Consider the following 23,766-nt stretch of genomic DNA (forward strand, 5'->3'; position numbering starts at 1 on the left):
CCTCTTCTACAGCTTCTTTTCCTCATCTTCTTCATCTTCTTCATCCTTCGTCATCTTCCTCATCTTCCTCTTCTACAGCTTCTTCCTCATCTTCTTCATCTTCTTCATCTTCCTCATCTTCCTCTTCTACAGCTTCTTCCTCATCTTCCTTCATCTTCCTCATCTTCCTCTTCTACAGCTTCTTCCTCAATCTTCTTCATCTTCCCCTCATCTTCCTCATCTTCCTCTTCTACAGCCTTCTTCCTATCTTCCTTATTCTTCCTCTCTTCATCTTCCTGACAGCTTCTTCCCGTCCTTCATCTTCTCAAATCTTCCTCATCTTCCTCTGCCTACAGCTTCTTCCTCATTCTTCTTTCATCTTCCTCATCTTCCTCTTCTACGCTTTTCTCCTCATCCTTCTTCATCTTCCTCATCTTCCTCTTCTACAGCTTCTTCCTCATCTTCTTCATCTTCCTCATCTTCCTCATCTTCCTCTTCTACAGCTTTGTTTTTTTTCCCCCCCCTTTTCCCTCATCTTCCTCATCTTCCTCATCTTCCTCTTCTAACAGCTTCTTCCACATCTTCCGTCATCTTCCTCACTTCCTTAATCTTTTCCCTTCTACAGCTTCGTTCCTATCGTCCTCATCTTCCTCTTCTACAGCTTCTTCCTTCCACATCTTCCTTCATCCTTCCTCATCTTCCTCATCTTCTTCTTCATCTTCCTCTTCTCTACAGCCTTTCTTCCTCCATTCTTCTCATCATTCATCTTTCATCTCCCTCTTCTCTCCAGCTTCTTCCTCATCCTTCCTTCATCTCATCTTCCCATCTCCTCTTCTTTCTACGCTTCTTCCCTCATCTTCCTTCATCTTCATCTTCATCTTCCTCTTCATCCTACAGCTGCTTTCTTCATCTTCCTCATCTTCATCTATCTTCATCTTCCTCTTCTTCTGGACAGCTTCCTTCCCTCATCTTTTTCATCTTCATCCTTCATCTTCCTCTTCATCTACAGCTTCCTTCTCATCTTCCTCAATCTTCTTCTCATCTTCGCTCTCTTCTACAGCTTCTTCCTCATCTTCTTCATCTTCCTCTTCATCTCTCGTCTACACTTCTTCCCATCTTCTTCATCTTCTTCATCTTCCCATCTTCCCTCTTCTACAGCTTCTTCCTCATCTTCCTCATCTTCCTCTTCTACAGCTTCTTTCCTCATCTTCCTCATCTTCCTCTTCTACAGCTTCTTCCTCATCTTCCTCATCTTCCTCATCTTCCTCTTCTACAGCTTCTTCCTCATCTTCTTCATCTTCTTCATCTTCCTCATCTTCTCTTCTATTCTCTCCTCAATTCTTCTTCATCTTCCTCATCTTCCTCATCTTCCTCTTCTACAGCTTCTTCCTCATCTTCTTCATCTTCCTCATCTTCCTCTTCTACAGCTTCTTCCTCATCTTCCTCATCTTCCTCTTCTACAGCTTCTTCCTCATCTTCTTCATCTTCCTCATCTTCCTCATCTTCCTCTTCTACAGCTTCTTCCTCATCTTCTTCATCTTCCTCATCTTCCTCATCTTCCTCTTCTTCAGCTTCTTCCTCATCTTCCTTCACTCCTTCTTCTACACTTCTTCCCCTCATTTCCTCATCTTCCTCATCTTCCTCTTCTACACTTTCTTCCTCGTCTTCCCTCATCTTCCTCATCTTCCTCTTCTACAGCTTCTTCCACATCTTCTTCATCTTCCTCATCTTCCTCATCTTCCTCTTCATCTTCCTCATCATCTACAGCTTCTTCCTCATCTTCCTCATCTTTCATCTTCTCTTGCCTCTTCTTCTCCACTTCTTCCTCATCTTCCTCATCTTCATCTTCATCTTCCTCTTCTTCTACAGCTTCTTCCTCATCTTCCTCATCTTCATCTTCATCTTCCTCTTCTTCTACAGCTTCTTCCTCATCTTCCTCATCTTCCTCTTCATCTTCCTCTTCATCTACGCTTCATCCTCACTTCTTCATCTTCACTCATCTTCCTCTTTCTTCCTACAGCTTCTTCCTCATCTCCCCTCTTCATCTTCATTCTCTTCCTTCTTATCTACACTTCTTCCTCATCTTCCTCATCTTCATCTTCATCTTCCTCTTCTTCTACAGCTTCTTCCTCATCTTCCTCATCTTCATCTTCATCTTCCTCTTCATCTACAGCTTCTTCCTCATCTTCCTCATCTTCATCTTCATCTTCCTCTTCTTCTACAGCTTCTTCCTCATCTTCCTTCATCTTCATCTTCATCTTCCTCTTCTTCTACCAGCCTCTCCTCATCTTCTTCATCTTCATCTTCATCTTCATCTTCGTCTAAAGCTTCTTCCTCATCTTCCTCATCTTCCCTCATCTCATCCTTCATTTTCTTTCCTCTTCCTTCTAACAGCTTCTTCCTCGATCTTCCTTCATTCTTCATCTTCATCTTCCTCTTCATACTACAGCTTTCCTTCCTCAGTTCTTCCCTTCATCTTCATCTTCATCTTCCTCTTCATCTATAGCTTCTTCCTCATCTTCCTCATCTTCATCTTCATCTTCCTCTTCTTCTACAGCTTCTTCCTCATCTTCCTCATCTTCATCTTCATCTTCCTCTTCTTCTACAGCTTCTTCCTCATCTTCCTCATCTTCATCTTCATCTTCCTCTTCATCTACAGCTTCTCCTGCTTCCTTGACTTTTGCAGCCTTTCCTCCTTCTGCTGCATCTACTTCATCTACTTCCTCATCCTCTTCTTCTTCTTCGTCGTCGTCCGTCGTCCTCATCGTCTTGTGACGCTTCTTCATCGTCATCCAAGTCGTCTTCTGCGTCTTGTCCCTTCACGACAGCCACTTCCTCTTCGTCATCAGCAGCATCATCTTCATCTTCATCTTCGTCGTCACCACCATCATCATCATCATCATCATCATCATCATCGTCATCATCATCAAGGCCCTCGTCACTATCATCGGCCGCTGAGTCTAGTAATGGAATGTGAAACTGATAATGTTTCTGGGTCACTTATGAGGATCTCATTGAGGATGGTGGGCTGAGGTGACGTCATTAGGTTCTTTAGTTTGTTAAAACAATTAGAAATAAGAATTCTAGGCTATTTGTTAAAATAATTACAAATAAATAAGAATTCTAGGCTATTTGTTAAAATAATTACAAATAAATAAGAATTCTAGGCTCTTTGTTAAAATAATTACAAATAAATAAGAATTCTAGGCTATTTGTTAAAATAATTAAAAATGAAACTATATTCTAGGCATATTGCAAACCTTCTTCAGGAGTTGTTCAGAGGGATAATGATGCTGCTTTGTTACAGTTTTTTTATTTTAGTGTGGTTCTAAATGTTTTTTTTATTCAGTTAAATCCTATTATTTTGATATATTTCAATCCTATTGTTTTGTTTAATTTAAATCCCATTATTTAGTTTGATATTGTTAAAAAACTACAGTTTTTTTGTTTTACAGTTATGGCAATGAATTCTGAAAAAATCTTGATACACAAAATGAACTTTCAAGTGACTTAACTCTTTTTAACCTTAAATTATTACAAAATAACAAAATGTCTTTTCTAAACATGTCAGAAAATCAATGACTTGAATAATCACCAAATATACAAAACGGTTTTTTTTTCAAAAATGCAAATGAATTAACTCCTGAAGTAAGCTTACTTTCATTTTAACTGTCATGTTCTACAACACAGTCTTCTCCAAACACTACGAGAATTAATCAGCCAATCACAGATAAGAAATTAGAGTTAAGTTGATATCACATCTTTGTTAGTGCTCAGTTCTTCTGTTTCGTTTGAGTCCTGTTGGCAGCTTCTAATGCCCCATTTTCACGTGAGTTACGACTCAGTGATGTTTGAAGTTCATTCGATTTTATTCGAATCCTATGCTTCACGTCTCACTTTCAAAGGTAAAACTTTGAATGAAGTTAGTGTCTACAATAGATGAAGGCACGCAGTAGTTATTTTCATTTGCTGTTGAAATTTATCCAGTGTAATGTAATGTGATGTATTCTAAGGGTCCTTGAATTATGCAACACATGTACTACTATGTTCAGTTCGACGTGTAAAACCTGCTAGCTCTTGTTGGTAATTTCACTCAGCGCCATATAATTCTCCTAGAAAATTTCCTAGCTATTCACGAATTTACATCAGCGTTGCATATATATAAAACTCGGAGAGAGAGAGAGGACGAGATGAGAGAGAGAAGAAGAAGAGAAGAAGAGAGACAGAGACAGACAGACAGACAGACAGACTGAAAAATGACCTGTTTTTCCTGTCTTTCATTATTTGATAGTTTTTCATCTCATGAATATAACTGTCAAGGCAGGATACAATATTTTGTTTTTAAATTCCCACCCCAAATTGAATTCACTCTATCTCTAGTGTATACAAAAGTTTGCTACTGGCGTGGTTCTATTTTCTGATGCCCTCTGAATACTTCAAGATGGTTTACAAAGATCTAAAACGGCTACAATTCCTCGCCACTCTACGTAGTCTCTGCTTGTAAAACCGAGCGAATGAAGCCACCCAGATCTGTTTACCTAGAGAGTGTCTTGATCTGTTACAAGCCATACCTACCTGCTGCCTGTTTAGCTGGGGCTTCCTCGACCACCACAGGCGCGGCTGGTGGGGGAGCCACGGGGATTTCAGGCTCAGGGGCCTTTGGTGGTTCGGGAGCTGCTGCTGGCTCCTCTACAGCGACTGGTTCAGGGGCTGGTGGTGGTGCTGGTTCCTCTACCACTACTGGTGCTGGTGCTGGGGGCTCCTCAACAGCAACTGGTGCTGGTGGCTCTGCTACTACTGCTGGTGCTGGTGGTGGCTCCTCAACAACAACTGGTGCTGGTGGTGGCTCCTCTACAACTGCCGGTGCTGGTGGCTCCTCTACAGCAACTGGGGCTGGAGCTGGTGGCTCCTCTACAGCAGGTGGAGGTGCTTCTGCAGGTGGGGCAGGTTCCGGAGCCTTGGCTTCCTTTGCCTTTCCTCCATCTTCGACGGCTGCTGGTGCAGCGATTTCTTCAGCAGTAGCTGAAAGAAGAAGAGAGCAGTTAGTATACTTGGATTTACTCTCCTGAGCATCTAAATTACAAATATATGTTGAAAACATGTCATACACATGTTGCAAACATGTTGTAAACATGTTACAAAAAAGTAACCATGTTGCAAACTTGTCATAAACATGTTGGCAACTTGTTACTTACACAATTCACTGGTTGAATACAATTCAACAACTTATTGGTAGTCCTAACCAGCGCTTATTACAAGCGTCCAGCATTTGCCAAAGACTCGTTCACTACTTACTTACTTTTCACACAGTATGTGAGATGTATGTGACAAGTTGCCAATATGTGTTGATGACATGATTTAGAGTGGATGCACCTTAGTATAGACATTGAGGGAATAAACGTTCTAATTTGATTTAGGATAACGATTACCGGTTACCGGTTTAAGCACATCTGAAAGTACAACAATCCTATTTCACAGACGCTTCTTGAAATAATCAAGATCTTAGTTTTAGTTAAGTTATTTAACAGTAGCTAGGTTCCTCGTTCTTCTGAGGATATCTGTGACTACGAAGTAACTTGGACTTGTGCACAAGTGTAAGATTCAAGATGTTACAAAGGCAATTCATGTACGAGAGGAGATATCTAGTGTTGCGCTGCTTTGGAGATGTGAAAAGCTAACGGCACGGATGAGACATATGTACTGAGAAAGTGACGTGTCTTATATGTCATGTCTTCAAGAGTCAGTGACTTCATAAAACATATGTTAATGACAGCTGTTTAGTCAGAGACGCATGCAAAGCTGTGGGTAATGCTAACGTTAGTTAGTTGTGCTGACATGCACCTCGTTGAGTGGTCTCCTTCCTATCTAGGTTGGTTATTAGTACCCAGACCAACTTTACCATGTGTGGTAGAACAGCTGTCTTTGATTAAAATGGTCATTTTGAATATCTTCCTACTCAGTTTTGACTGGAATGATACCTAGTTATCATATTACTTTCTTCCTGTTTAGACTGTATGATATTTTTCATTTATCGTCGGATTAGCTAAGTGATCATGGACCGTACACAATTCCAGCTGTATCTGGAGTAACAATCTGTGATCTTTGTCTTTAACAGATGTTCCAGCCTCGTCCAGAGTTGACAATTACTTTAGACTCCTCTGAATAATGCCCCAAATTCACCATCAGTCTCAAACCTGCCCCTAGGTCACGCAACTGGGCAAGTGAGGCACCCCCAAAAATCTAAATCACGACTCTTCACTACCCACTCGTACTGATCCAGGGGTCTCCTCTGAATAACGCCCCAAATTCACCACCAGTCTCAAACCTACTCTAGGACACTCAACCGGGCAAATTAGTTACCCCCAAAAACCTAACTCACGACTCTTCACTACCCGCTCGTAACTGAACCAGGAGTCTCCTCTGAGTAACACCCCAAATTCACCACCAGTCTCAAACCTACCCCCGGGACACTCAACCGGGCAAGTTAACCACTCCAAAAAATCTAAATCACGACTCTTCACTACCCGCTCGTAACTGATCCAGGGGTCTCCTCTGAATAACGCCCCAAATTCACCATCAATCCAAACCTGCCCTAGGACACTCAACCAGGCGAGTTGAGCACCCCAAAAAATCTAAATCACGACTCTTCACTACCCACTCATAACTGATTCCAGGGGTTCCAGGCCACGAAACCTACCGTAATCCAGGTGTTCCAGCCCCTCGGAGGGCGTCTCTCCTGCCACGATAGCCTTGGCAGCGAGGTCTCTGATGGTGGCGTCTATGTGTGGGCGGCATTCCGAATACGAGGGGTTTTCACCTGCGGGTGGGAGACGGAGGGGTGGTTAATTAATCCAAAGGGCGCCAAGTAGTATACAGGTGTGTGCTGGTGGTCGGGTCAGAGAGAGGCACCATTAAGTAAGCTGTATGAATGGTATAAGAGATTGGGCAGTGTTATTATTATTATTATTATTATTATTATTATTAGTTATTATTAAAAATAATGGCAGAATTCACAGAATTGATTCTATGCAAAATTCTTTCAGTTCTTGTATAGAATCAATTCTGTGAATTCTGCCATTATTTTTAATAAAACATGTTTGAAAGGTCTGTTTCCAGCATATTATTATTATTATTTATTATTATTATTATTATTATTATTATTATTATTATTATTATTATTATTATTATTATTATTATTATTATTAATTATTCATAATTTAATTTGGATAATAACACTGTCCAAAACATAATGCATTTAGGTAAAATAAACAAAAAGAGAAAAAGAAAATAAATATATAAACTAAATATATTATTATTATTATTATTATTATTATTATTATTATTATTATTATTATTATTATTATTATTATTATTATTATTATTATTATAGTGACATTGCCCATAGCATAATGCATTTAGGTAAACCAAAACCAAAAAGCAAAAAAAAATTCTTAAGAGAAGTTAAAAGATAAATAATAACTAAATGCATCAGTGACAGAAAATAAATTCTAACAAGCAATAATATGTAAATCATAGATTAAATAAATGCATGGAATAAATGATAATAAAAAAGCGTTTTTCAAATCTATTAATGAGACATTCCACGGATGCAGTTTCAGAGGTGAAATATGTACAAAGTCGGTCTGAGAATTCATGATGCTTTGAAAATTCCTGGGAATTGTGATTAAATGCTGGTGAGGAACTAGTTAAGTGATAATGAAGGGTGATAACTAGCTGGATGAAGCTATATATACTTATACATACATGTGCGTATATATTAAATATATTGTCTTTGCATATGTCTCTGTATTAATACGCGTATGTGAGAATTTTAACGTGTTTGTATGTTAAGAAAAATACAAATTTATGTTTAAATTCGTTATGTTTGTGAATTAACGCGTATGACAATTTTTTCTGTATAAATTTAAATATATGCCTTAGTATCCCACCGTTAATGGTAAAATAATATATATATTTACGTGCTTTAGTTGAGTGGGCAACTACATTCATTCACACTAGCACTTACACACGCACACACGAACACATACATACATACATAACATACTATATACAATTGCTTACGTATTCGAACGCCATATTATATATATCACTCAGTCCGCTTGTCATTTTTTTTTATCTTGAAATACTCATATCCACATCGATCTCGCTATCTCCCGTCTCATCAGACCCTTTTCAACTCGTATTTGTCTTATGGATAAATTTCCCAAGTCATCACAAACATAAAGCCTTTTCAGATGACGTCATCAGCAAACCAGAGCCTTTTCAGATGACGTCATCAGCAAACCAGAGCCTTTTCAGATGACGTCATCAGCAAACCAGAGCCTTTCCGGGTGACGTCATCATCTCGGGCTGGAAAAGGTGGGGGCCACTCGGATATCCGGGACAAATAATGTTGGAGAGTGGCTGAGGAGATATGCAAACTGATCGGGGGGGAGGGGGAGGGGACGTTTGGTGGATGGGTAGATGGCTGGATGACTGGAAAGGATGGCTGGAAGCCTGGATGCCTGGAAGGATGGCTGGTCTCAGCCTTGCAAACTTGTGGGGGGGGGGACGTTTGGTGGAAGGCTGGATGGCTGGAAAGGATGACTGGAAGGCTGGATACCTGGAAGGGTGGCTGGTCTCGGCCTTCCAGGAGCGAATAAGATGTTGTAATCATTCTTTGTTCTTTTAAAAGAACGTAGGTGGATGGATGGATGAATAGATGGATGGGTGGATGGCTGGATGGCTGAATAGCTGGATGGCTGGAAGGCTGGATACCTGGAAGTATGGCTGGATTGGGTCTTCCAGGAAGGAATAAGAAGAAGCTGTAATCATTCTTTCTGTTCTTTTAAAAGAACGTGGGAGGCTAGTGCCCTCAGCGCACATCACACGGCGCACTGCAGGCATTACTTATAGCGCCCCTTCCTCAGGCCCCTAGCTGCAACCCCCTTTCATTCCATTTATGTACCTCCGTTCATATTCGCTTTCTGTCATCTTATTTTCTTCAACCCTACCTTACAATTGATTCAACATTATTTTCAATCCTGAATGACCTTATAAGTCCCAGTCCTTGACCTTTGGCCTAAATTCCACATTCCAGTCTCATTTCCAGTTCCCAGTTTTTTTTTATCTAATAATTTTGCTGGGATTGATGTATCTTCTTTTTTTTCGGTTACTTAATAGGTCTGCTGGAAAGTCTAGGTTTCTTGTCGTCCGTTTCTTGACGATCATTTCTTCTCTCCTTTTTGACCTGTCTTGTCGTCGATGACCTAAGTTGTTGTGACACCATTGGTACAGTTTTGCATCAATCAATCAATCACCTGTGATGTCTCCCTTCTTCTCCTTCATCTCTTTGTTTATTACTTCATATTTCTCTCGAGTTTCACGTCTTCAATCCTCGACTTCCTCACCTTAGACCATCAGCTGACTGTATCCATAGGGAGAAGGCATCATGGAGGTCTAATTGCCAGTCAAGAATTTTATAAACTGGCAAACGTTAAAAATGGCTCAATTTGTGGAATGCGTAGTTGCATCCTCTCCTGGATATGAGGACATTCCAGTGAAAAGTATTTCCACCTGGAAAATATTTCCTGCGAAAAACATTTCCATGAACTTTATAAAAGATATATTAGAGTGCTGAAATTTACTGGAAATTATTTTCCAAAATATTTCTTTATGAAGTCGAATCACGAAGTTAATCAGAAAATTTGAGTCCAAAGACTTAATGAAAGTATTACTTGTATCCCTCAATACTCAAGAGAGACTTGCAACAAACCTGAGGAGTCGTGTCTGGAGCAGCAACCGGGTCACAATGAGACCTGGAGAGCCGGCAGTGAATAGAGCATTTCAACTCAGTGACGTCACGTGACGTCACGTCATCCCATACACTCACCCTCACTAATTAGACACCGATCTCCCCGTCCCAAATATAACCCGCTAATCCTCTCTTACGTATCAAGAATCGTTTCCGGGATTGCCCTGGAGTTTAGGAATGGTAGGAATGGGAACCGGGTGTTTAAAATTACCTTGGGCGGGGGGTGGGGGGAGGGCGGGTGGACGTTGTTAATGAGAGGGGTACCTACCCCCGTGATAATGAAGGGCGATTACCTGTTAACGGCGACCCATTCCTGAAAGGAGAGTTTGTTTGGACGAAATTGGCTTGGTGGTTTAAACCTCTCTCTCTCTCTGTATGTGTAAGGTGATACTCGTCTAAATGAGTACGCGTGCCTTTGTCTATAGGAAATATTTATTGAAAATATAGTGCCCTCTTCTGTTATATATATATATATATATATATATATATATATATTATATATATATATATATATATATATATCTTGATAGCCGGGTAGTCGAGGGAGTCACACCGAACGTCTTTGGGTTGTTTCTCGTTTATGGCGGTTCGAGCCCACCGGGGTGACGAACCGCTTATCAATTTATAATTCCCCTCCTATATATGTACACACACACACACACACACATATATATATATATATATATATATATATATATATATATATATATATATAATATATATATATATATATACAATAACGTGTCCCAACCGTGCAGCAAGCAATAACAAAGTCTCCCTTGCTGTCGCGCTGATGCATTTAATTTGGGGCATAACTCGCCCCAGGGGCGAATTCTCATCCCTCCTTTGTCTCAAGTCTCCCCCCGACCCTTAAGTTATTTGCTGGGTGTTATATTAAACAATCTACTCTTGTCTATTTTCATTACCGTATTGAACAATCTATCCCGTCTTATTTTGATTTTTGTATCAAACGATCTGCCCTGTCTATTTTCGTTTTATATTAATTCTGCCTTGAAGAAGAAGAAGGAGAAGAAGAAGGAAGAGGAAAATACGAAAGCAAGGGAAAAACACATTTCAGTGAAGAATGGTATCAAAGGGAAACCTTTGATAATAATAAAAAAAAAAATCCTTATTTTCCAAGAGTTGGGGAACCTCTCGTCTGTTTTTTTTTTTTTTTTTTTTTTTTTACTTCGCCGGAGAGGCATTTATTTCAGACAATGGGGCCGCATTCGACGAGAGGTACACTTGGGAGGTCTCTCTCTCTCTCTCTCTCTCAAGAAATAACGCAAATAAACTCACAGGTTGTCGAGGGAGTCATATGATGAGAAACGAACTTTAATACTTATAATTTTCCATAGTTTATCTCTCTCTCTCTCTCTCTCTCTCTACTTCTGTAGGGGGGGGGGGGGGGAACTTGCAAGTTCCTCCAAGCATAAGTTGCAAAAGTTTATGCAAGTGAATCAGTGCCCTAGTAAGCCTCCAACTTTATGCAAATTTTGAGGTACAATTTTCACTTCTTTAAAATTCTCGAGTATTATATCCGTCGTTTTAGGAATTTCCAGCGCGCTTTATAAAGTAAAATACCGGTAAAATCTAAATATATTGAGTATGCCATTTATTTTACAGTAATATTAGTCGTTATTGAAGGAAGTTTGTGCTATTATGTGATCCAGGACTTAAACTTCTTCGTCATATTCAGTTAATTTGTTAATAATTTACGTATGTTAAATCCCTTCATTGTTTCGGTACTCTCTCTCTCTCTCCATGTATATATACACACATGCACACACACAGATATATATATATATATATATATATATATATATATATTATATATATATATACTATATATATATGCGTGTGTATTTATATATGTAAATACGGATTACATACATAATACATGCACTCAAATTAATGCTCATAAACACATACACGCATGCATGCGTATATGTATAGTATACGTATGTATTAGATGCGTGCGTGTTAGCGTATGGCTGATTCATATATGGACACTTGACCCAATAATGAGAGAGAGAGAGAGAGAGAGAGAGAGAGAGAGAGAGAGATTCGGCTCGCGCCCATGAAGGAAACACAATGCCAGGAATGCAGACCGGAAGTCGGAATGTGGGAATGTTACGGAATTCGTGTGGACAGGTTTCTCCTTCTCTGGGGTGAATAGGACCTCGTCAGCTGTTCTTCTTCTTCTTGTTCTTGTTCTTGTTCTCTTTTCACGTAATGATTCTAGGTCTTTCTGTTCGTCTGTGATTATTGGCGTCTGGTTGGTCGGTTTTCGTATCTAAATTTCGTAATGGATTTTAATTATTTTGTTTACAAGTTCTTCTGTGGTATGATAATATATATATATATATATATATATATATATATATATATATATATATTTATATATATAAGGAGCCCATAACAACGCCAAAATATAGATATAATACTATATTTCAGAGACTGCTGTCTCCCTCTTCAGGTAGATGAATGGAAAAGTTACAGAAAAGGTGGTATTTATACCAAGAGATAATTTTAATAGATGGTTTATCTGTAAGTGTTTTATCTGTATATGTATAGAACGTGTATTATTCTGTATGAACGCATACGTACAACATACAAGAGAGAGAGAGAGAGAGAGAGAGAGAGAGAGAGAGAGAGAGAGAGGGGTTGTGGGTTGGGTGGGGGGTGGGGGAGAAAGCTTCATATAAGGGCCGAAAGCATAATGTAGAGTTGGCAGCGGGCGCCAACAGCATTTCTGTCCTAAAAATATACAGTGAACGCCTCCCTTCTTCTACCCCTTATGACGGCTGACGGTCGGGATGCGCAACTGCCTCTCTCTCTCTCTCTTCTTTCTTCCCCCAGTTACCTAGTCTTGCCAGAAATATTCCTCCATTAAATATCCCATATCGCTGTCTTCCCCGGCTGCTACCCACGACAGTCGACTACCCACACACGGTCCATTAGAACGAAGGAGTCTTCGGGAAACGTATACCGGTAGACATGATCAGCCTACGCGTGTCTATCTATAGGCCTACGTACTGACAGGCACGCCTACCTAAATTCCTTCGTTTCTGGCTGCTAATTTTCAGGCCTACTTATCCCCAATACCTTCCCCGTCGTCTTGATTACTTGTGAGATTAGCTGGTGATCTGCGATCTCTCTTAATTCGCCGTTTACCTGTGGATAACATCAACTTTGCGCAACTCCGTCTACGTTGAACTAGTACCTGTTCAGTCCTCGTATCATTTTATGCACCGTCTGTCTGCGTTAAGCCCAGTACCTGTTTAGTCCTCGTATCATCTTATGCATCCGTCTGCATTAAACCAAATACCTGTTCAGTCCTCGTATCATCTTATGCATCCGTCTGCATTAAACCAAATACCTGTTCAGTCCTCGTATCATCTTATGCATCCGTCTGCATTAAACCAAATACCTGTTCAGTCCTCGTATCATCTTATGCATCATCTGTCTGCGTTAAGCCCAATTACCTGTTTAGTCTTCGTATTATCTTATGCATCCGCCTGCATTAAACCCAATACCTGTTCAGTCCGGGTATCATTCAAATACATGTATATCTCTCTTAAGTTTACTGATCTAATCACTGACCTACTTCGTTTCCCGCCCAACCTGCACACAGGTCAAACTATTCGAGGTGAAAGTTACTTGTAAAGTTGCAAAATAGTATATAAAGTAATGTAAGTTTATTGTTCCAATTTTTTTCCGTATACTGATGACATAGATTACACCTGTTGCGCCTTTGTGGGTCTTAGGCTTACTTTAGGCCTATGTTAGTTTCAGATGAACGAAGAATTGGCCCACATTTTGTGTGTGAGAGAGAGAGAGAGAGAGAGAGAGAGAGAGAAGAGAGAGAGAGAGAGAGAGAGAGAAGTCATTATAATATATATATATATATATATATATATATATATATTATATATAATATATATATATATGTATATATATATATATATAATATATATGTATATATATATATATATATTATATATATATATGACACACGTCCAAAAATACACAGCGAGAGTATGTTCCATATCTAGAGCAGAGTATTTTAGGCACATATGTCACAGATAACTACTCTGCCATACATGTGCCACAAAATTTAGCTCTGACCTCTCAGCTTTACTCGTCAAATGCTTCAAAGTGGAATGGGTAGTAATTATGCATATATATATACACATGTATACGTATGTATATATATATATATATATATATATATATATATATGATATAGAGAGAGAGAGAGAGAGAGAGAGAGAGAGAGAGAGAGAGAGAGAGAGGTTTCTCTCTTTTGTTGCAAACTATGAATGCAAAGACGCAATCCATCGTGCCCTGAGCCAATTCTCCTTATATATTTTGATGATTCGCTGTCATTTATTTGTTTATTTATTAATTTGTTAATTTACTTTTCATTTTCTTAATACCTGATCACTTCCTTCTGTATTTCCCGTTACTTTCTGTTACTTTTTTTTCAAATTAATGCCGTGATCTTTGGAATCTTTGAATTTCGAGTGGGATTGTCCCATATGAATAGGGTTCGTCATCGAATAATAATAAGAATAATAATTAATAATAATAATAATAATAATAATAATAATAATAATAATAATAATAATAATAATAATAATAATACGGTTTCAGGTCAGAGGCCCCTGTGGAGGGCTTGTTATTATTATTATTATTATTATTATTATTATTATTATTATTATTATTATTATTATTATTATTATCTCAAAACTAAGCATTTCAAACTCAATTGTTCTAAAGTGTTTAAACTTAATTGGGTACTGTGGCCAGATTAGACGCCAGAATTTACGAGGATTTAAGTAAATCTTGAGAGAGAGAGAGAGAGAGAGAGAGAGAGAGAGAGAGAGAGAGAGAGAGAGAGATTTGGCTCCCGACGCAATGGTGAGATCTTTGCTGAATCATCTAGAATTCGACAATCTTGAACGAATTATATACATAATGTATATATATATATGTGGATCTATATAATATATATATATATATATATATATATATATTATATATATATATATATATATATTATGCTTTAAAAATCACAGTAGATGCACGTGACTTCATAAATAAGCCAATACCACAGGAAAATGATGGGTCAGAAATCCAAGCGCTTTCGTCTTTACTAAGACATTGTCAAGGAGCTACATTATCTCTTGACAATGTCTTAGTAAGAGCACTAAAGCGCTTGGATTTCTGACTACCATTTTCCTGTTGGTATTCGACTTATATATATAAATATATATATATATATATATTATATATATATATATATATATTATATATATATATATCAATATATGTATTCTCTTATCCATTTGACGTGTAGGTCTAAACTAATAGAGGTATGGTTATTTAAAATAATTTATCCAAACAATTTCTTAAACAATTGAAATAAGATTCAGCAACGTAGATCGAAATTGTGAGTTGTAAACAATGTCAGAATGAAAAAAAAAAAAACAAAAAAAAGTTATAGGATTCGTAGATTTGTGTGGTCCCTAATATTCTCTTAAATATTTTGAATTCACCAGCGAATGCAAATGAGGTATAAAGACTGAAGAATGTACTATTATTAACTCCACTCGTTTTTGGATTATTTCCAATATGAAAAGCAGAATAAAAATAAACTTTAATAATATAAACCAAAAGAGAATATGTAAATGTAAAACGTATCAGATCAAGAACCCTTAAAATTATAATATTTGAATAATATTATAAATGGAAACAGATTTTTCAATGGAAGCCCAAAAAAGATTTATTATTATTATTATTAATTATTATTATTATTATTATTATTATTATTATTATTATTATTATTATTATTATTAATTATTATTATTCATTTATTCATTTTTTTTGTCTATCACAGTCCTCCAATTCGACTGGGTGGTATTTAGTGTGGGGTTCCGGGTTGCATCCTGCCTCCTTAGGAGTCCATTATTTTTTTTTCATATTATTATTATTATTATTATTATTATTATTATTATTTTATTATTTTATTATTATTATTATTATTATTATTATTATTATTAACATTATTATTATTATTAATTATTTTATTATTCTTATTATTATTATTATGATTATTATTATTATTATTATTATTTTTATTATTATTATTATTATTTATTCACAAGCTAAGCCCTTATTCGTATGGATCAATCCCACCAAAGGGGCCACTGACTTGAAATTCAAGCTTCCAAAGAATATGATAGTGTTCAGTTGAAAGATCCAGAGGACAACGGGAAATAACAGAAAGATGAAACCAGTTATTAGAAAAGAAGGAAAAACGAGAAAGTGATAAATTCGTAGATAGAAAGATCAAAATATCAATTGATTATCAAAATAGAAAGTGAATTATTTTAAGGTTCACAGATAGTAGTAATGAACAGTAGCCCAGTTTGTGTAAGGTCAAGTGATTTCAGTTGGTAGAAAATAAACACAAAATAAATAAATAAATAAATAAATAAATAAATAAATAAATAAATAAGTACATAAATAAATAAATAAATAAGTAAATAAATAAAAGATAAATTAAGAGATAACTAAATAAATAAATTAATTAATTAAGAGATAAATAGATAAATAACAAAACCTCGAGACATCAACAAGGAAAATATTTGCTAAAGGATTTGCGAAGGATATAAGACCATATATGCGAACAAGGTAAGATCTCCCCGAAGAGAGTATAAATAGAGACCCACTTTGACTTGAATGCGAGACGAAATGAGAGATATAAAATATCAAAGAGATAGTGAGAGAGTAAAGAGTTTGGGCTCTGTGGAAGAAGGACATATGCTTAAAGAATGGAGATCTCCCGGGAGCAAGAATTGAACCTGTTTCGAGGAGTTAAGAAGAATATTATCGAAACAAGTAGAAATATGATTCTTGAGACAGCAAATACATGGAGATATTTGACTAAAGATGGAAGTAGCCATCAGAATAGGAGAGAGATATTCATAAAATAAGGAGACAATAACGCCTTCATACGTGGAGGTGTTTGACTAAAGATGGAAGTACCATCAGAATAGGAAGAGAGATAACTCATAAAAAGGAGGATAAGGCCTTCATACTGGAGTAAGGCCTTCATACGTGGAGATATTTGACTATAGACGGAGGAAGTCATCGGGAAATCAGAGACAATCATAAAATAAGGAGAAAATAAGGCTTTCATACATGGAAGTATTTGACTAAAGATGGAAGGAAGTCATTAGGAAATCAGAGAGAGATAATCATAAAAGAAAATAAGCCTTATGCCTCAAGGATATAAGGATGCCTTGCCAAGAAACGATTGCATCATGCATTCCTCCCGAGTTTCTTCTTCTTCTTTCTTCTTCCTACAGCTTTATTTATTTATTTTTTCATTTTCATTCCATTGAATAAATCCAGAATATCCCATCATAAAATTCCCGCATCTTTAACTTGACGCGAAACACCTTTTTTTTCAGACCCTTTTAGGCTTTTCCATAGACCTTTCCTACCCAACAATAACAACAACAACAACAACAACAACAACGACATAGTAGTTTGTAAGGCTTACTCCCCGAGTAAGCGAAACTTCACTTAAACCAGAATAAACTTAGTCAAGGTTGAATAGATGGGGAAAAGTCGTGGTTTTAGAATAGTGATTTTTTTTTCTTTTTTATCTTAACAGTTAGTTTTTTTGTCTCGTGTGAATTTTAAGTGCATTGTAAAAGACCTGTTTGTGTGAATATTGAAAGAAATGTTTGAGAGTGGGAATGAGTGGAGCAAATAAAATGAGAAATATACAATGCGATTAATGAGTAGGTGGGAAAATAAATAGATAAACAAGGTAAATCAGTCGTGAAAGAGAGAGAGAGAGAGAGAGAGGAGAGAGAGAGAGAGATAAAAAAGTAAATCAAGATTTCAAACGATGATATAAGCACAGTTTAAGGTAGTGATGTAATTATCCAAAAGAGATAAGAAAAAAAGGAGATAGATGGATACATAGATAGATAGATAGATGGTTGACTGAGTAAATGAATGAGGAAAACATATACAGAATTCATTACAATTTCCTTTGCAAACTGGGGGTATTCCGGCCAAGAAAGGGTAGGCAGGTTGGGGCACATTCTAAAAGGAGAGAGAGAGAGAGAGAGAGAGAGAGAGAGAGAGAGAGACAATATATTAGCCCCGCCCACATGGCAGTGTTGCCAACACTCACTAATGAGGAATCTTTTCCCCCGATCTTCCGGTGAATATGAAATAAGATTATTATAGCTCTTTGAGATGGCGTCTCGAAGGACATTATCCCATTTTAATCCTCCCATAAGTTTTTACTGACTCTCAGGTGGCTTCTTATATATATAGGATATTACTTAAGAATTGAGGATTTAATTTTTTGTATGCATGACTTTTTTTACGAAGTTGATTTATGGCAACGCCGTCGACGACGCGCGAAGAAAGTGACATATGGCACCTTTGCCGGCTGGTGGTGGGTGACTGGGTGCCAACTTCAGCGGCGGGACCCTCAGGTCACATTCGAGCGCGCAAGCGCGCTAGAGATTCATAAACCCCCCTCTTAAGAAAAGTAATTCACGCCTCTTCATTTCTCTCATTTGTTATTTCTCTCTGTTCTCTTATTTGTTATCCCTCGAATATGCACTTTTCTCTAGTCTTACTTTATATTTTGCTTTTCGTAAAGTATTATTTTTAGATTATATTAGTTATAAGTATAATAGGACAAGTATATCAAAGGCTATTGACGTACAGATGAATTATTTTGTTTAAGTGGGCATTTGAATGACAAAGTACTTTCATTTGAAACTCGTAATTAAAAGGCTTTGATAATTATTAATGATAATCAAGTCTAACAAGCACACACACGAATATATATATATATATATATATATCTATATATATATATATATATATATATATATATATATGTGTGTGTGTCAATGTAATTTTTGTTTACTTGTTTATTTATAGCGTCAGTTTTTCGCCCAAATCCGTCAGTATTGACCCTTTGTATTCTCTCCAAACAGTGTCAAAGATTCCGTCCAATGTCTCTCAATAGTATCAGAAATTTTTTCATTTTTATGTGACTGAGAAGGATTTGTGATTGTAGTGAGCGAGGTTTTATATATATGGAATTATTTGATAGTTTTGTTTTTATTTTTTGTTTGTGTTTTTGTGAAGTTAAAATCTCTTTTTTCATATTTCGGAATAAAATAGATAGAAAGGAGATAGATAGATAGAGAGATTGATAGACTGATAAAGAAAAAGTTAGGGCGAATATTTGATACGAGAGAGAGAGAGAGAGAGAGAGAGAGAGAGAGAGAGAGAGAGAGGTGGTCCAGGTAAATCGTTAAAACTGTAAGATACCAAACGCATAAAATAAGAGAGAGAGAGAGAGAGAGAGAGAGAGAGAGAGAGTCTCAGCTAAACGTTAAAACTGTAAGATACCAAACGGCATAAATAAGAGAGAGAGAGAGAGAGAGAGAGAGAGAGAGAGAGAGAGAGAGGAGAGTTAGTCTCAGTTAAACTTTGGAAATAATAAGATAAACATGTTACCAGGAGTTATAAGGATTAGGATGTCTCAAAGACTTGTTAGTCCATCAGAAGAGATATCATGTGCTCACTTATCTGTAGGAGCAGGTTTTACTGTGCATTCACAATGTCCTAATGATTTTGTCTAGCTTTCTTTTAAACTCTTCCACACTATTGCTGTTTACAACTTCTGGTGGCAGTCTATTCCACGTTTCCACATATCTTGTCTTCATGAACGTGTGTATGTACGTGTGTGTGTGTGTGTCTGTCACAGAGAGAGAGAGAGAGAGAGAGAGAGAGAGAGAGAGAGAGTCTTTATTTAAAATGGTAAGGCAGCACGTTTTTCATAAACAAGAGAGAGAGAGGGGGGGGAGTGAGAAAAAGAGAGAGTTAGTCTCAGTTAAACTTTGGAAATAACAAGATAAACATATCTGCATGAATATGTATGTGGTATGTTGTGTGGTGTGTGTTGTGTGTGTGAGGGAGAGAGGAGAGAGAGAGAGAGGAGAGAGAGAGAGAGAGAGAGAGAGAGAGAGAACCAATTTAGAACACACATCTGGCTCATCACCAGAAATGATAGCGCCCAAGAACTCTCTCTCTCTCACCCCCTCCGGCTTCTTCGGAATTATCTCCCGCCCCTAAACACCAGATCCCGGACAAGTTTTGAAGACTTTCGGGATAATTCTAATCTCCAGCTAAAACCCCTGAGAGAGAGAGAGAGAGAGAGAGAGAGAGAGAGAGAAATGCCTTCAGAGACAGTTCCATGTTGTTTTGTGTTCAGGCTCTACTATGTATTCCATACTTTTTGAAATTGGACGTTTATTTTATCTCTCTCTCTCTCTCTCTCTCTCTCTCTCTCTCTCTCTCTCTCTCTCTCTCTCTCTCGCGATACCCAGGCACTTCTCCTCCCTCATTCATTTATCTTAACCGCCGATAAAAGGACCTCCACCGTCTCTTGCGTGAGTCCTTAAAAGAAAGGAACCATTAGAACCGACTTGGGTGAATAATTGCACCTCCCTCTCTCTCTCTCTCTCTCTCTCTCTCTCTCTCTCTCTCTGGGATCTTGTGATGGCGTAGATCGAGCTGTTCGCTCTAATCTTTTAAATTATTTTACTGATTAGTTTGAGAGGAACACTTACGTCAAATGTATTTTTTTTTTCTTTCTAATTTGTTTACTTACCCAGTTATTGTTCTCTCATATTTTTACTGATTTTACTGATTAATTTGGGAACTTAATTTTTTCTAATATTGCTACTTCCTCAATCATTGGTTTCTCTTCTTTTTAGATAATTCACTGATTAGTGCGAGAGAAAAATTAGGTAAGCTATTTTTTTCCTAATTTGTCTACTTACCCATTTATTGTTCTCTCTTATTTGTGTTGAATTTACTGATTAGTTTGAGAGAAGCCTTACGTAAACTGTATTTTTTCTAATTTTTCTATTTCCTCACTTATTGTTCTCTATTATTTTTTGCTGATTTTGCTGATTAATTTGAGAGAAAACTTACATAAACTGCAATTTTTCTCATTTATCTATTTCCCCACTTATTGTTCTCTCTTGTTTGTGCTGATTTTACTGATTAATTTGATAGAAAACTTACGTAAATTGTATTTTTCTCATTTTTCTACTTCTTCAATCATTATTCTCTCTTCTTTTTAAATATTCTACTCATTGATTTGAGAGAAAAATTATGTAAACTATATTTTTTTCTAATTTGTCTAGTTCCTCACTTACTGTTCCTTCTCATTTTTACTGATTTTACCGATTCATTTGAGAGAAAATCTTTCAGAAAAAAGCATTCTCTTATTTTACACATTTTCACTGATTATTTCGAGATGAAACTTTTTCATTTACTATTCTCTCTCATATTTAATCAATTTACTGATTAATTTGAGAGCAACAATTTCAGAAAGATGCATTCTCTCTTATTTTAATTATCCTGCTGACTAACTTGAGAGAACTCCCAGCGTAGGGGTCGATCTGCCCTTTCTTGTTTTACTTAATTTTACTGATTAATTTGAGAGAAAAGTTTATTTTTTTCTTCTTCTTGACTCACTATTCTCTCTTATTTCAATGTCTGGGTTATTCATTAATTTTTTGCTTCGTAAATTTATTTGTCTAGGATATTTTTTTATTTTATTTTTTGTCCCGAGAGGGCTTCTTGACCTAAATCATTATTTAAAGCCATGGTCTTTGATAGGAAAGGTCCTCCTTCTTGCCAACATAAGTAGAAAGGTAGATACCTATTTCACTTTCTTTTGTTTTGAGATATGGAGTTAAGTTCCCGCCATTTCTCTTAATTTTATCTGTTCCCGCGTTTCATTCTTGATTCTTTGACTACTGCTTTCATCTATGAAACTTACGTAGTACGAAAACAACATAAATGTTTAATTAGACCCTTGCATGTACCGAAATATCTTTGGCTTAACCATGACACAGTTCATCCGTGAGAATAAACATCAATAAAACTTCTCGAGATCGGGCCCCAAATCCTATCTAAATAAACCTGAAAGTCCTTAAAAAAAAAAAAAAAAAAAAAAACTTCATTAAACCAAGGAGAAGGACCCCTGGATCCTTCCCCAACTGGGCAACAGTTCCTGAGGTCGTGAGGACAGAGTCCTATAGGACTTTAATTCGAAAAAGTTCCCCGTCTCCTGGGGGATTCCGACACCTGTAGCCAGGTGAACTCCCTCGAGCGGTTTCTGGTATCTCATTTGTGTGAGTTGCCATTTCTCGCTATTCGTGAACTTAATTGTTAATGTGGTATATTTATGTACTTATTTCTCTTATTCCGAGTCAATTTTTTTCTTATTCGTCTATCGTAATTAAGACATTATTATTATTATTATTATTATTATTATTATTATTATTATTATTATTATTATTATTATTATTATTATTGCCCATTTAAAAACGCGACAAAACCGCATTATCTCCACGGATAAAATGATGAAAATAATCAACTTTTGCTTAACCACCGGACGTTCGCTCCCACCATTTGCGCACGCGCGTGATTGGCCGACGCCAGCCAATCAGAAGTCGGCCAAGTCATTCAGTATTATAAATTACTCTTCTGCAGATGGATACCAAGGCTTTTCGCTGACGTCATATCCTGCTTGCTTGCTTGCTTGCTTGCTTTCTTATGCTTTCTGGCAAAGCGTTTTGGTAGCTGGGAGAAGGTGACAGGTGGAGAGATACGTTGAATTTATGAGGCATTATGTTAATTCGATTTTAACATTCGGGGGAAATAATATGCTTCTGGATTTTGCCATGTGTTAACGAACGAAAATCAGAAGTTGAATTAGACTTCATGTTAAAAAGTATATTTTTTAATTGACTGCTCAAAATAAACAAGCAATACTCAAAAAATTAATAAACAAAACCGTTTTCATAATGCTAAAAAATAACTCAGTAAAATAACAATTAATTCGTCTTCATGTTGATAAAAAACGGCTTTTATTCACTCAGCGGTTTAAGAGACATTAGCGAGAGAGAGATGCATATATGCGAAATATTATATGGCTGATAACCTAACGCTTTTGTAAGAATATATATATATATATATATGATATATATATATATATATATATATATATATATATATATCTTACACGTGTGTAATGTTAAGTGAAATCACATATCGTGTCTTGCTTGGAGACAAGCTGAGCTGTAAGGGCAGCTTACTTGAGCGAAGGAATTTGAGTACGCAAGCAGTTTAACCGAGAGATTGCTTGTCTTGTAGTCAAGCATGTGCATTTGTTTGTACGGATGTTACAGGTCCTAATAGTTCGGCAAGGCACTTGCGAAAGTCACATTCTTTTTCGGCGATGAGCACAAAGAGGTCAGGTGGTACATGCCAAGTGTCGGTAGAGAAAGCCCCATCATAAAGGTATGATACATTTTGTAAGACTTAGAAAATATTACCTTTGAAAAGAGAGAGAAGTGTGAAATACTTTCTTTACTTAGATACTTTGAAAAGAGTGATGTGTGAAGTGTATCTTTTATCCATTATTATCTTTATTACAGATGGGTCCTATTCCATGACTAATTTAGAGACGGGATTCTCTAACCTGACTAATATAATGAACTTATTGACATTTTGGGTCTGGGAGCGAATTCTTAGTCAGGAGGGTAGAATGTTAAGTTACTGGTTTCTTTGTGGGCAGATTTGGGTTTTCTGTCATTGTGACTTGTTAATCATTTTTGTTCTATTTTATTTTCAACTGCTTTGGGTAATAAATAGTATATATACTTACAAGATCTTAATAGCCTAACGACATGGTTGCAGACAGAGGGCACCATTGACGACAGGTACGGGTTTCTAATTTGTGTAGTTTAATGAAAAGGGAGGTAAGATATATATATATATATATATATATATACTATATATACATATATACACACACACGCACATATATATATATA

The 23,766-nt window shown here is 36.8% G+C and overlaps 1 protein-coding gene across 1 annotated transcript in view; it reads right to left on the bottom strand.

The window, feature by feature from the left end:
* LOC135207746 (titin-like) overlaps positions 1 to 23,766 on the bottom strand; it is a 65,650-nt gene that overhangs the window by 23,687 nt on the left and 18,197 nt on the right. The window contains 9 exon segments of the mRNA XM_064239571.1: positions 51 to 144; positions 396 to 450; positions 1,179 to 1,266; positions 1,319 to 1,580; positions 1,630 to 1,949; positions 2,050 to 2,246; positions 2,707 to 2,939; positions 4,555 to 5,001; positions 6,677 to 6,796. Of these exon segments, the coding sequence (XP_064095641.1) occupies positions 51 to 144; positions 396 to 450; positions 1,179 to 1,266; positions 1,319 to 1,580; positions 1,630 to 1,949; positions 2,050 to 2,246; positions 2,707 to 2,939; positions 4,555 to 5,001; positions 6,677 to 6,796 (1,816 nt within the window).

Source organism: Macrobrachium nipponense, chromosome 34 (assembly GCF_015104395.2).
Source record: "Macrobrachium nipponense isolate FS-2020 chromosome 34, ASM1510439v2, whole genome shotgun sequence".
NCBI lineage: Eukaryota > Metazoa > Arthropoda > Malacostraca > Decapoda > Palaemonidae > Macrobrachium > Macrobrachium nipponense.